The sequence below is a fragment of the Portunus trituberculatus genome, chromosome 35 (assembly GCF_017591435.1).
Source record: "Portunus trituberculatus isolate SZX2019 chromosome 35, ASM1759143v1, whole genome shotgun sequence".
Lineage (NCBI taxonomy): Eukaryota > Metazoa > Arthropoda > Malacostraca > Decapoda > Portunidae > Portunus > Portunus trituberculatus.
This window is the reverse complement of record NC_059289.1, coordinates 2177604-2191672: the sequence shown is the minus strand read 5'-3', so window position 1 is coordinate 2191672 and position 14069 is coordinate 2177604. Positions and strand designations below refer to the sequence as shown.

At 40.8% G+C, this 14069-nt stretch overlaps 1 protein-coding gene across 3 annotated transcripts in view; it reads right to left on the bottom strand.

The window, feature by feature from the left end:
• The window catches only part of LOC123513149 (sodium-dependent dopamine transporter-like), a 61702-nt gene that overhangs the window by 14512 nt on the left and 33121 nt on the right, over nt 1-14069 (bottom strand). For all 3 annotated transcript variants that reach the window (XM_045270064.1, XM_045270062.1, XM_045270063.1), the window contains 3 exons: nt 13073-13211; nt 6457-6591; nt 637-740 (listed from right to left, as the gene is read on the bottom strand). In XM_045270064.1, the coding sequence (XP_045125999.1) occupies nt 637-740; nt 6457-6591; nt 13073-13211 (378 nt within the window). The remainder of the gene's footprint in view (nt 1-636; nt 741-6456; nt 6592-13072; nt 13212-14069) is intronic.

The following is a 14069-nucleotide window of genomic DNA, read 5'->3' as shown; positions in this document are numbered from 1 at the left end:
TCTTTTTTATCTATTGATTGGGAGATGATAAGTGAATGTAGCATGAATAGGGAGTTTATTATCTATATATTGGAAGTGGAAGAGTGAAGGAGACATGGGAAAGTTCTTAATTATTCATTGCTAGTGGAAAAGCGAGTTTTTAAATTTACCTACTGGGAATAAATGAGTGAGTGAGACATGAAAAGTTAATGAAAGACGAAGTGTGTAATAAAGGTTGGTTTGTGGTGAGCCATGGGTGAAAGGCTGTTAAAACTGACACATTTCTCTGGAACAAACTTTCCTTATCTTCTAATCCTCTCTGTACCTGACAACATCCAATATTCTGAAGGGTTTGAGTAGACCTAATGGAGGAGAGGGTAGGTAAAGATTGAAAGTTATGGCTCAGAGGAAAAGGGGAAAGAGGCTGGTTTGAAATTAGGATTAGCTTTCACTGCTTGTTAATTCTCCCCCTGGTCCTGAAAAAAAAAAAACACGTAGTATTCTAAGCACTGAAGGTGAAACAAATAAATGTAACCAGAATGAAGTTAGACACACATGATGAGACAAAAACAAAGAAAGGGCAAGGACGAGGAAGACACTAAAACACACACAAACATACGAACAAACAACACACGTCAAGAGGAAGCGTTCACTAACTTGTACACGTTGTTGTGGAACTTGTTGTAGGAGGCGAAGGCGAGGAGAACACCGAACCCTGGGCCCAGACTGAAGAAGATCTGCGTAGCGGCGTCCACCCACACCTGTTGAACGAACACATACACACACACTTGTCATAGTTTATCCTTCCTCTTCACCTCATTTTCTTTTCCCTATCCTTAATCATTATATTTTCTTTTCCACCTATGTCTATTCCTCATCTTTCTTTATTATCTGCCTTCCTTCTCACCTTTCGTTTTTATCTATTTTTCATTGTTTTAAGTTTTCTTTCTACCTACTTCTCTATTGTTATCGTTCTCGTCTTCCCTTTCTCCCTATTCCTCTTCCTTCTCATCTTCCCTTCCTACATTCTCTTTTTCCATCGTTCCCATTTCTTTTCCATTCTGTTACTTTCAACATCATTTTTCGTCCTTTTCCTCTTTATCGCTCTAATAATTTCTTCTCCTCTGTCTGCTGAGTCTCACCTGTTGAACGCACACATCTGAAGGCCACACCTGTTGAGTCAGGTAGACACTTAATTGCACGGACAGGTGTGCATGAAGGCAGACAGACAGACACGTGGACAGGTGGACAGAAAATCGTTCCTCTCCAATATACTGACTTGGTTAACCGATATTGTAACTTCTGCGCTCCTCTCACTTGTGTTTCGCAGTGACAGAAATTCCCAATAAACCCAGTAAATATTATATACATTCGGTAACTCTTGACTAAACTGTCATTTCTTCAGTGGATTAGACAGAAGGAAAGTTCGTAGTTTTGGTAGATCGATAGCCTCTCCTTATTTTCATCCAGTGTTAGTGTTATTAAATACATTCGATAACTCTTGATTAAATTGCTTTTTTCTCTGTGGATTAGCCAGTAGGAAAGTTCATTGTTTTATCAGATCGATAGCCTCTCCTTATTTCCATCCAGTGTTAGTGTTATTAAATACATTCGATAACTCTTGACTAAACTAAACAGTGGATGGGACAGTTGTAAAGTTTGTAGTTTCAGCAGATCGATAGCCTCTCCTTATTTCCATCCAGTGATAGTGTTAATAAATAAATTCGGTAATTCATGACTACACTCTTTTTTTTTTCTTCAGTGAATGAAACAGTAGTGAAATTCATCGTTTTATTAGATCGATAGCCGCTCCTCATTTCCAGCCAGTGATAGTGAAAGTATGTATTCCTCCCTGTGTTGTCAGTCAGATTTGCTTGGCTTTCTGTGTTTTCTGCGGTCATTACCTTTATCCATTTCATGTTTTTTTTTCGTTATCTATTTATCTATGTGGTCTATGAATTTAAAGCTAATTAAAAGCGTTGATTCATATATTTAATCAGTATATATGTTTTCACGTGGATAACTAATAAGAAAATTAACTCTATAAAAAAAGAAGTAACACACTGTTTGATATTTTCTTACATAGCAATCTTACTTTTCAAGCATAAAAATACCAAATGAAAAGTATACAAACAAAGAAATAAAAAATAGACATTCTTATTTCTTTCCTTTTCACAATATCTCGGCACTTTCAAGACATTTGTCCCAGACTTTTGTATAATTCTATTTTGATCTCTAAGGGAACTGGCATGCAAGTGGGCCTTTTTTTTATATTTTGTTGTCCTTAGCAGGCTTCCCCTCTTGCATAAAAAGGAAAAAAAAAAAAAACTTGTCACACTCTCTTCAGTATAAAACAGATAAGAAAAAAACCCTCAAGTTGGTACCCCTGCTCACCCATCAGTTGGTACCCCTGCACAATTTCCCGGCCAGAAGGTGTGAGCGTGGCGGGGGGCGGCGGCCCTTATGCCAATACAACATCTCTCCCCCTTTCAATAAAAATTTCCAGAAACTTTCGTTCCTTCTCTTCTTTCCCAAGCTTCTTCCTGCCTTCTTCCTCTTCCTCTTCCTCCAAGTGCTCTCTTTACTACTCATTCCCTAGTTGTGGTTCGTAGAGGAGGAGGAGGAGGAGGAGGAGGAGGAGGAGGAGGAGGAGGAGGAGGAGGAGGAGGAGGAGGAGCACACACATGAAAGGAGACAGAGAGGAAGAATAGAGACAAAATCAAGAAAGCAGGAAGGAAGAGAGAGAGAGAGAGAGAGAGAGAGAGAGAGAGAGAGAGAGAGAGAGAGAGAGAGAGAGAGAGAGAGAGAGAGAGAGAGAAACCAAAACCAAAACAAGAGAAATAAATACAAAACGAAAAGGAGAACAATAAATGAAGACAAGAAAAAAAAAACTGAAAAGAAAGAAGAGTAACAGAAAAAGGAGGAGGAGGAGGAGGAGGAGGAGGAGGAGGAGGAGGAGGAGGAGGAAGGGCGTCGCTCCCTAATTGGTGTTCACTTCCCTCCTCTTAGCCATTGAAGTGCAGTCGCCTGTTACCTCCCTCCCTCCTTCTCTCTATCCCTCCCTCCCTTTTCCCTCCTTCCCTTCCTTTAAGTAAGACGAATAGATAAGTGACACACTGGAGGGAACACTCACCACAGGGAAGGGAAAAAAGGAGGAAGGAAAATAAAAGGAAGGAGGAAAATAAAAGGTGGAATGGAAAAGATGGACAATAAAAGGAGGAAAATGAAAGGAGGGGGGGAAAATAAGAGGGGGGGAAATAAAAGGGAGGAAAATGGAGGGAGGAAAATAAAAGGAGGGAGGAAAATAAAAAGAGGAAAATAAAAGGAGGAAAATAAAAGCTGGAAAGTAAAAGGAGGAAAATGCAGGGAGGAAAATGAAAGGAGGGAGGAAAATAAGAGGAAAATACAAGGAAGGAAGGAAAATGAAAGGAGGAAAATAAAAAGTGGACAACAAAAGGAGGAAAATAAAGAGGGAGGAAGGTAAAAGGAGGAGGGAGGAAAAGAAAACGGTCTTACAAGGAAGTAAAGGCTGTTATTGAATTAAAACAAGTCAAAACACAAAAGTTACGCCTTAAAATCCCACTTTCCATTATCATTAGTTAATTTCACATATTATTTTTGTTATTATTATTATTATTATTATTATTATTATTATTATTGCCATTATTGTAGTAGTAGTAGTAGTAGAGATGGTGGTGGTAGTAGTAGTAGTAGTAGTAGTAGTAGTAGTAAAAAAACAACTATTAAAAAAGAATATCAATAATGAAAATGATGGTGCGGATGAAAATAGTGAATGATAATGAAAATGATGACAATAATAATAATAATAATCCTGACAATAATGATAATAATAACAATAACAACGATAACAACAGTAAAAACAACGACAATAACGATGATGATGATGTTGACAATGCATCTGTTAATGACGACGATGATGAAGACTGAATAAGCGGTAATGGTGAAGATGACGATGGTGGTGGTGGTGGTGGTGGTGGTGGTGGTGGTGGTGGTGGTGGTGGTGATGGTGGTGGTATTTTGTCTCCTGTTATTCACAGTGGCACAGGATTCCTTTCTCGTGGATCTCTCTGCCTAATTAAGTTGAATTTTGTCTGTTCCTGTTGTCCTAATCTCTTGTGGAAATTAATGAGAGAGAGAGAGAGAGAGAGAGAGAGAGAGAGAGAGAGAGAGAGAGAGAGAGAGAGAGAGAGAGAGAGAGAGAGAGAGAGAGAGAGAGAGAGAGAGAGAGAGAGAGAGAGAGAGAGAGAGAGAGAGAGAGAGAGAGAGAGAGAGAGAGAATCAGATGGGAATATACATGAGAGAAAACTAACACTAATATCTTCATGCATTGTGTTTTATTATCATTGTTAGCATTTTCTTCATATTGTTATTGTTATTATTATTATTATCATTATTATTATTATTATTATTATTATTATTATTATTATTATTATTATTATTATTATTATTATTATTATTATTATTATTACCATCATTATTACTAATATCGGATGTCCCCTTTACTACTACTACTACTACTACTACTACTACTACTACTACTACTACTACTACTATTGCTACTACTATTATTACTGTTACTACTGCCATAACTACTACTATCATTACTACTACTACTACTACTACTACTACTACTACTATTGCTACTAGTATTATTACTGTTACTACTGCCATAACTACTACTATCATTACTACTACTATCATTACTACTGCTACTACTACTGCTATTACTACTACTACAACTATGGAGATGAAACTGAACATTGTACCTTAATATAGTTTTCGAGGTAAGTGGGGAAAATGAGAAAGGGGAAAAATTTAAGAGATTGGGAGTCGAGGAGAAGAAAAGAGGAGAAAGACTGGAGAGAACTGGAGGGAAGGAGGAAAACATGGAGGAAAAAGGAGGGAGGAATACTGCCCCAGGAGACACCTCAATAATATCCCTCCCCTTCACTTCCCTCCGCTCCCCCTCCCCAAAACCTTAGCATACCCCCTCATGCCACCTTCCTCCTTCACCCCCCTTCCTCTCTTCACCCTCCAATCAAAAACTTGCACATTATTAAGCCCGACTGTGATTGGTTCCTGGCCTAGTTAATTACCTACTCCATTTTTTTCCTTTTCCCATTTTTTACCCCATTCTTTTCTCCTATTTTCATTTTTCTCCTTTTTGGTTCAAGTTGATAGATTGTTTCCTTTTTTTTCTTTTCTTTTCTTTGCTTTCCTGTTTTTGTTTCGTTTCATTCATTGTTATTTTTTCTTTTCTGTTTCTTTTTTTCATTTGCGAGTTTTTTCCTCTTTCTTCTCCTTTTTTTCCTGAATTAATTGCTTTATTATATATTATTTTTTTCTTTCCTTTTGTTTTGTTTACGTTTCTTGTTTCATTTCTTGCATTTCTTTTTCGTTCATTTATTTCATTTTCTTTTTGCCTTCTTTGTATTTGATGATTTTTTTTTACTCTCCTTAGAATAAAGTGCATGATGACTTATTAAATACCTCCATCCCTCTCTCTCTCTCTCTCTCTCTCTCTCTCTCTCTGCTCCACCTTTACTCCTATATGTTTTCTTTTCCTCCTCCTCCTCTTCCTTCTCTTCCTCCTCCTCCTCCTCCATCTTTATTTCTTCCTATTATCCTCTCCCTCCCCTCCCATAATCCTCCTCAACCAATTAGCAATGACTGAGAGACATCGCTTATGCCCCTTCCTTCTTTCCCTCCCCCTCTCTCTCTCTCTCTCTCTCTCTCTCTCTCTCTCCTTTCCTGCTTCCTCCTCTCTCCTGCTGTTTCCTCCTCTCCACTCTCTCTCGTTCGTGTTTCCTCTCCTAGATCTCTCTCCAGCTGACTTTCTGTTCCTCCTCCTCCTCCTCCTCCTCCTCCCGTAATGCCTCGATCTAATTTACAACCCTCCTCTCTCCCGGTCCGGTTTAGCGAAGAGGGGGCCGGGGAAGGTTCGGATTAGTGAGCAAGGTCGATCTAGAACTTGCGAGGGTCCGGATCAGAGAGAGAGAGAGAGAGAGAGAGAGAGAGAGAGAGAGAGAGAGAGAGTACAGTCAGTCAGTTCACGCCAGAATCGAGCTGGTTGAACGAACGAAGGACGAAACGAAAAGAGAAGAGTTCAAGTTAACACGTGAGGAAGGAAGCAAGGCAGAAAATTACAGTTGTCGCGTAATTAACGAGGTGGGAAAAATGAATACAAGTGGATTTAAATGAGCCGGGTGGAAGTGAAGCGTGAGATTATTAATTGCTGTGTGATTGGGTTCATGTAAATAATGGTAGTAAAAGTTTAATGGTGTTGTAGTAGTAGTAGTAGTAGTAGTAACAATATCAACTCTTAATATGAAAAAAAAAAAAACAATACGAAGACAAATTTTACATATCACAAAAAAAAAAAAAACAAGCCAATATCACTATTTAATAAGACAAAACTCACTCTCTTCTCTCTCTCTCTTTCTCTCTTTCACTTACCTCAGCCACCCAGATCTTGGAGAAGTCAGGTTTGAGGTAGTAGCGTATTCCCTCGGCAGCGCCCGGCAATGTCACGCCTCTGATAAGCAGGATGAACAGAACCACGTAGGGGAACACCGCCGTGAACCACACCACCTGCAGGAAGGACGCCTGTTAATTGAAGATGTACGTCCAGGTATAATGGAGAAAGACACCTGTGAATTGGGAAAGGTACGCACGTGTAGATGTTAATTAAAGATACCGAAAGTGTTTTATTAACCCCTTCAGTACTGAGACACATTTTTACCATGATTTTTAGGTATGATTAGACGATTTTATTTGCGTTTGAAAGGGTCTATAGAGGTCAAGAGATTAATGGCCAGAGTCTTTACTATTTCAAAACCCACATACATTTCTGAAGCCATATAAGATCGCCAAATAGTAACCAGAATGAATTTGAAAACGCGGCACAGTACTGAAGGGGTTAAAGGTACTGAGAGGTGTTATGAGATATAATTGAAGTTACGTTAATTGAAGATACGTGGTGGTATAGAGAAAAATGTATGTTGATAGTACGTTTAGATGTCATACAGGAAGATGTGTTGAGTAAAGGTACGTATAGGTGTTACAAAGGAAGATATCTGTTAATTGGAGCGACGAACAAGTGTCACTTCTCGCTTTCTTTTCATAAATGCAAAGAAAATTTGTCGACTGGTGCAGAAATATTATGGAAAAGGTGTTTAATTGTTCTCTTGCATGTCTCATTCAAGTGTGTGTGTGTGTGTGTGTGTGTGTGTGTGTGTGTGTGTGTGTGTGTGTGTGTGTGTGTGTGTGTGTGTGTGTGTGTGTATGTGTAAGTTTGTCACAATTACTTTTTCCTTACAATCAACACTTTCCTATCCTATCAAAACAAACCACTAGTTATCCCCAATTTCTCTATGCATTTCTTACACCAAATTAATATTTTCCTAGTAGTATAATCTGTGGTGCCTGGGCCGCCCTCACAGATGGCACTGAGGAGGGCACACATCTGGCACTACCAACTAAGACACACGTTGCCACTGTCCTAGAGCTGAATCTTTTATTGATACATCCTCTGTTGAGATACGTTTCTTTAATAGAGGGAGGAGGGGAAGGAGAAGGAAGAGAAGGAGGAGGAGGAGGAGGAGGAGGAGGAAGAGGAGGAGGAGTGTTTATGGTACAAGGCCACACGTATTTGTTGTCTCCCCTCTTTCTCCTCCTACTTCTCCTCCTCCTCCTCCTCCTCTTCCTCCTCCGCCTTCTCCTGTACTGTCCTGTCTCTCTTATCTGTAGCCAGTTAGAAGTAGTTACCAAACAGCCTCGAAAGGACCAACAGGTCTGTTGCTGTTTGGCTTTCCTTTGTATTCCTTTGTATTCCTCCTCCTCTTCCTCCTCCTCCTCCTCCTCTCCTTACACCTGTGCAGCATCTAGAGAGGGAGATGGTGGTGATGAAAGACGAGGGATGAAAGTGGAGGAAGAGGAGAAGGTGGAGAAAGCGAAGGGCTTTGTTAAACCTTAAAATAGCTCTGTATGTGTGTGTGTGTGTGTGTGTGTGTGTGTGTGTGTGTGTGTGTGTGTGTGTGTGTGTGTGTGTGTGTGTGTGTGTGTGTGTGTGTGTGTGTGTGTGTGTGTGTGTGTGTGTGTGTGTGTGTGTGTGTGTGTGTGTGTGTGTGTGTGTGTGTACTATAAGGACCTAATTCTGACAGGTTAACGCAATTATCTCAGAGCTAAAGGGATCTAAGAGACAGGTCACATCTCAGTCACCTGTTGCGTCTCTCTCTCTCTCTCTCTCTCTCTCTCTCTCTCTCTCTCTGCTTTTATTCCTTGCATCCTTTTCCATCGGCCGCATATGACCCCGTTTTCTGCACCACCTTAGCCCCAAACAATGCTTTCTTCTATACAAAAACAAATCCTCTGAAATTTCTCTCTACTGAATCACCGAATGTAAAACCTATTGCCTTTTTGAACCTCTTTTTTGACACCATAATCTATTTCACCTACACTTTATTATTTTTCAGTCCTCTTTTAATCATCTGTTTAATATACCTAACCTAAATTAACTTATTCTAAACCTAATCTACTACTACTTTTTAGCCTGGTTCAATACATTTCACTGTCTCTTTTTTAACATAATATATTTCACCTACACTTTATCATTAACCTACCCTAACCTAACCTACTACTACTATTTTTTTTATCCTTATCCAATACATTTCACTCTCATTTGTCTCCTGCTCAATAGACACAAAATATCAGCTTCTCCCTTTCCTCTCTGCCTCCTCCCCCGCCTGTCTCTTTATCTGAGCCTCCTGCCTCCCATAGCCCCCGCCTGGCCGCCAATCACAGTGCCAGTAGTGTAGGTCAGTGCTCAAGTGCCGGCATCTCTTGACGCCACCTCCTGATTCCTGGCTATTTTTACTCTCGCAGCTGACAGAGTGGATGGGATGAATGGATGAGAGAGAGAGAGAGAGAGGGGGGAGAGAGAGAGAGAGAGAGAGAGAGAGAGAGAGAGAGAGAGAGAGAGAGAGAGAGAGAGAGAGAGAGAGAGAGAGAGAGAGAGAGAGAGAGAGAGAGAGAGAGAGAGAGAGAGAGAGAGAGAGAGAGAGAGAGAGAGAGAGAGAGAGAGAGAGAGAGAGAGAGAGAGAGAGAGAGAGAGAGAGAGAGAGAGAGACTAATCTGAGGGAAAAATACATGAGAGAGAAAAGAATTACCATTGAGAGAGAGAGAGAGAGAGAGAGAGAGAGAGAGAGAGAGAGAGAGAGAGAGGTTAAAGCAATGTTCAGTAGGTTCTTGGCCATTCAAACAGTCATGGTCTATTGTGCAAGTTGAATGATTGACTGACTGACTGACTATTTTCATTGGGACAGGAATATCGAGGTCACGTGGCGCTGTTGTTCGGTGTTGTCAATGTAAGTTAATGTGTCATCGTTTGCTTTCCTCTGCTTCGCTATCTCATTGTCAAGGTCGGTATTCTCAAGCATTCTGTTTTTTTGTTTCACTATCATAACATATCTATCAATGGTGCTTTTGTGAATATAATGATGAAGCTATGACTCTGCACTATCAATGGAAAAAAAAAACTCCATGATAAACAGACTGATGATAAATGAAGCTTTTTGGCAGTCATTCTGAGAGCTCAGTGCTTCAAAATATTAATGTAAATATACACATATCTTAAAATACGGTCTCTGAATAAAAGCAAAGTATTTTTGCTACTTTTAAAAGGCACCGCTTCAAATTATAGTGCTTATAAAGGTATTTTGACGGTTCTAGTGACACATAAACAAGATCTTTACACTATTAGAAAAAAAACCATCCTATTATGAAGTTATTTTTACGGTTCTAGTGGCAGATTAACAAGATCTTTACACTATTACAAAGAAAACATCCTATTAATCTATGTGGTGAGAGAGCAAACCTATTCTAGCTCAGGCCACAGACGCACAGATAACACAATGGTCGCCGCTGCACAGTACCACCAAGCAGGAATCAGCAGGTGGTGGGCCGAGTACTTCACGCTGCTATTCACGGAGCTATTACGTCAATGGAAGCCGCGATAAGACCCTTCATGTGGGTGGTGGTGGCGGTGGTGGTGGTTGCTGTATTGGTGATAGTGGTGGTGACTCATGGATGTTTCAGGTTTTCAATGTTATGGTTTGAATGATATCACAAAATCATAAGTTATACTAACAGATTAATGGTAACAGCACGGTGCGTTACAGAGTACAGTTATAAAAGATGAATACAACTCCCAGTACAGTCAAGGTTGCAGGTCAAGTTAGCTTCTCTCCTGCTGTACTTTACTGATGCATGCACGCTGAGTCTTCTAATCTTATAATTTATCAAGTGCCAGGCTTTTTAAGGAGACAACCAGCTGATAAGAGGTCGCAAGACTGAGAGGAAACACTGAGAACAATAGAAGTAAGTTCAGCAAAGACTAGCATATTTTTCAACTTCTAAACTGGACACTCTTAACCCTTTCAGTGCCATGACGCGTTTCCATATACATTCTGCTTACTATTTCGTGATTTTACACAGCTTAAGAAATTCGTGTGGGGGGATTGAAATAGTGAAGATTGTGGCCATTAACCTTCTGACCTCCATATACCCTTCCTAATGTCAATAAAATGGTCTAATTGTACACAAATCTCAAGGTAAAGTGAAGATTGTGGCCATTAATATTCTGACCTCCATAAACCTTCCTAATGTCAGTAAAATGGTCTAATCGTACACAAATCTCAAGGTAAAAAAAATGTGTCCCAGTACTGAAGGGGTTAAGAAGGAAACAATAAAAACATTAAACCTCTGCTACATCACGAGCTTCCTGTCACCACCACCTCGACTCAGCCACTAACAAGCATAAGAGAAAAATGTGAGGCAAGGACAAACAGACCCCTCGCGTTCAGACACCCTTTCCTCTCTCACCGCGACCACATTAGAAGGCCTTAGAGATGATTACCCGCGTTCCTAAAATTATCTCTTGTGTTAGTAATGAAAAATCTTGTTAACCTGTCACTAGAACCATTAAAACACCCGCAAAACGTGTCAATTCAACTAGAGGTATTTGAATGTTGTGGAAGTGTGGCGCAGATGTGTTTCAGAGACATAACGGAGATAAGTGACCAGGATTCTCTTTAGTACACACAGACAGTGGTTATGGTGGTAGTGGTGGTGGTGGTGGTTGTGATTTAGTGATGTAATGGGAACACCAGCCAGTTGACGCCTGGTGATGTCACTTTAACGCGCGCTAACTCAAAGAATGGGCGCGTGATGGCAGGCGTTTAAAGAGAGAGAGAGAGAGAGAGAGAGAGAGAGAGAGAGAGAGAGAGAGAGAGAGAGAGAGAGAGAGAGAGAGAGAGAGAGAGAGAGAGAGAGAGAGAGTCTCTCTCTCTCTCTCTCTCTCTCTCTCTCTCTCTCTCTCTCTCTCTCTCTCTCTCTCTCTCTCGCCACCATCACGGTCATTACATTGAGGAAAGTGGCCCTTTAGTGAACCTATTGCGTCTGAGTGAGTGAGTGAGGGAGGGAGAGAGGGAAGAGGGGAGAGGGGAGAGAGTGAGAGGGAAGGAGACAGACTGAGAGTGGGAGTGAGAGGGGAGAAGAGGAAAGAGTTGGAAGGGAAAGAAGAGAGAGGAGGAGAGGGAATGCATGTTGAAGAAGTGAAGGATATGAATCGCAAAAAAAGTGAATGACAATTGGATAAGGGAAGAGGAGAGAAGGAGAGAAGGAGCGAGAGAGAGAGAGAGAGAGAGAGAGAGGGAAGGAGAGAGAAAGAGAGAGAAAGAGAGATGGAGAGGTAATGGAAGAAAAAGAGAGGTCAGTGAAAATGGACGTGATAAAGTGCCAGTAAAAGGAATGTTAGAGACGAGGCAATAAAAAGGAAATAAGAGAGAAAAAACGAGAAAGGAAGAAAAATGTAGGTAAGAAAGGTGGGATGAAATAAAATAGAAAGAGAAAAACAATTATTCAAACGTGCGAGAAAAGAGAGGAAGCAAAGAAAAGGAAGAAGAATGCAGAGAAGAAGCATAGGAAGATTGTAAAGAGAAATGTTTTAAATATTACGAAAAAATAGAAGGAAGGTAAGGAAAAAAATGAAAAAAGGAACAAAAGAACAAAGAAATATAAAGAAAACACAAAAATCAAATAAGGAAAGCCCGGATAGAGAAAGCGGAAGGAGAGAAAGAGAAAAAAAAATTGAACAAAACAAGAAATATAAGACGAAGCGAAAGAAAGGAGTAAGAGAGGAGACAGAAAAAAAAGATAAAGAAAGAGAAAAAGGAAGAATAGAATGAGAAATGAGAAAGAGAAGAAAAGAAGAACCACACAAGTAAAGAAAGATTTGATGAAGCGAAAGACTGTCAAAAAAAAAAAAATAACAAAGGAAAAAAAAGAGGAAAAGGAGAAAATTATGGTGGGAAAAGATGATAACGAGAACACCTGTACCAAACACACCTGCCCATGTCACCTGTACATGGGAGAGGGTCAGTAATGGTGTCATCCCCTCTTTCCCCTTCCCTCTTCCTCTCCCTCTCACCTTCCTTTCTTCCCTCTTTCCTTACCTTTCTTATGATCCAAAAAGTCTGGGGTTTAGAAACTTCCGGATATTCTCTCTCTCTCTCTCTCTCTCTCTCTCTCTCTCTCTCTCTCTCTCTCTCTCTCTCTCTCTCTCTCTCTCTCTCTCGTTATCAATGCCTCAGAATGTTTCTATACTGTGTGTGTGTGTGTGTGTGTGTGTGTGTGTGTGTGTGTGTGTGTGTGTGTGTGTGTGTGCAAAACCTGCAATAAAGAGGCGTTAGAGGTGACGGAGAAAACGCAGGAAATGACACGCAGTAAAATGGAATATGGATAACGTAAGATAAAGGAGGACGAGGAGGGGAAGGAAGAAAAGTAGGAAAAGAAAGAGAAAGAAAAAGAAACAGGACGATAAAAAAAGGATAAAAACAAAATAGACACAAGAATTGGAGCAAAACACTAAAAACCAACACAAGAAAACATACAAAAAAAAAAACCATGATTAAGGAAAAAGAAATGCAAATAACAACAGAACACACACACACACACACACACACACACACACACACACACACACACACACACACACACACACACACATACAAACCTTGCCAGAGGTGGAGATGCCCTTCCATAGCGAGAAGTAACAGATGACGTACACAGCGAGGAGACACAGAGCCAGGTCCCACTTAATGATGCCCAGATCGGAAAGCCCGCCACTTTCTTGACTCTGCAGCACCACACGTCTACACCACCACCACCACCACCACCACCACCACACGAGCAGTAGAAGTTCAGATTTTCAGTCCATTAGTAGTAGTAGTAGTAGTAGTAGTAGTAGTAGTAGTAGTAGTAGTAGTAGTAGTAGTAGTAGTAGTAGTAGTAGTAGTAGTAGTAGTAGTAGTAGTAGTAGTAGTGGTAGAAGGAGAACAACAACAACAACAAAAAGTCGTAGTAGCAGTAGCAATAGCAGTAGCAGTAGTAGTAGTAGCAGTAATAGTAGCAGTGGTAGTCGTGACCCCAGGAAAGCGCAGGAAAGGTAGCAGAAGTATCACCACCAGAAGTTCAACATTTCAGTTCATTATCCCGTAGAAGCAGTCAGACCACCAGCAGATGAGAGGCGTGGTGAAGGTGGTTCCGGCGGCAAATGAGCAGATGACACAGTAGAAGCCGACGTTTATCAGTAGAAATACCAGTGTGTGTGTGTGTGTGTGAGCAGATGGCAGTCACAGCAGGCGGCGCAGCAGAAGCAGCAGCAGAGGACATCAGACGAAACACGCACCGATATGAAATGAAAACAGAAAGAAACATGGAAGTAATATATAACTCCCACACTTTCCCTCTCTCTCTCTCTCTCTCTCTCTCTCACTCTCTTACTACTCCGGCACGCCATTATAAAACTCACGCGACACAACGGGCGAGCGGTGCCTGGCTGAACGCATTAATGACCTCCATCACTCACACGTCCATTGTCACACGCGCATCACTCCACAATTTCTCGACGCTGTTACTACTCTACGTGAACGGGGAAAGAGAGCAAAAGGAGGGTGAGGAAGAGGGTGAGGAAGAAGAGGAGGAAGAGGAGGAGGAGGAGGAGGAGGAGG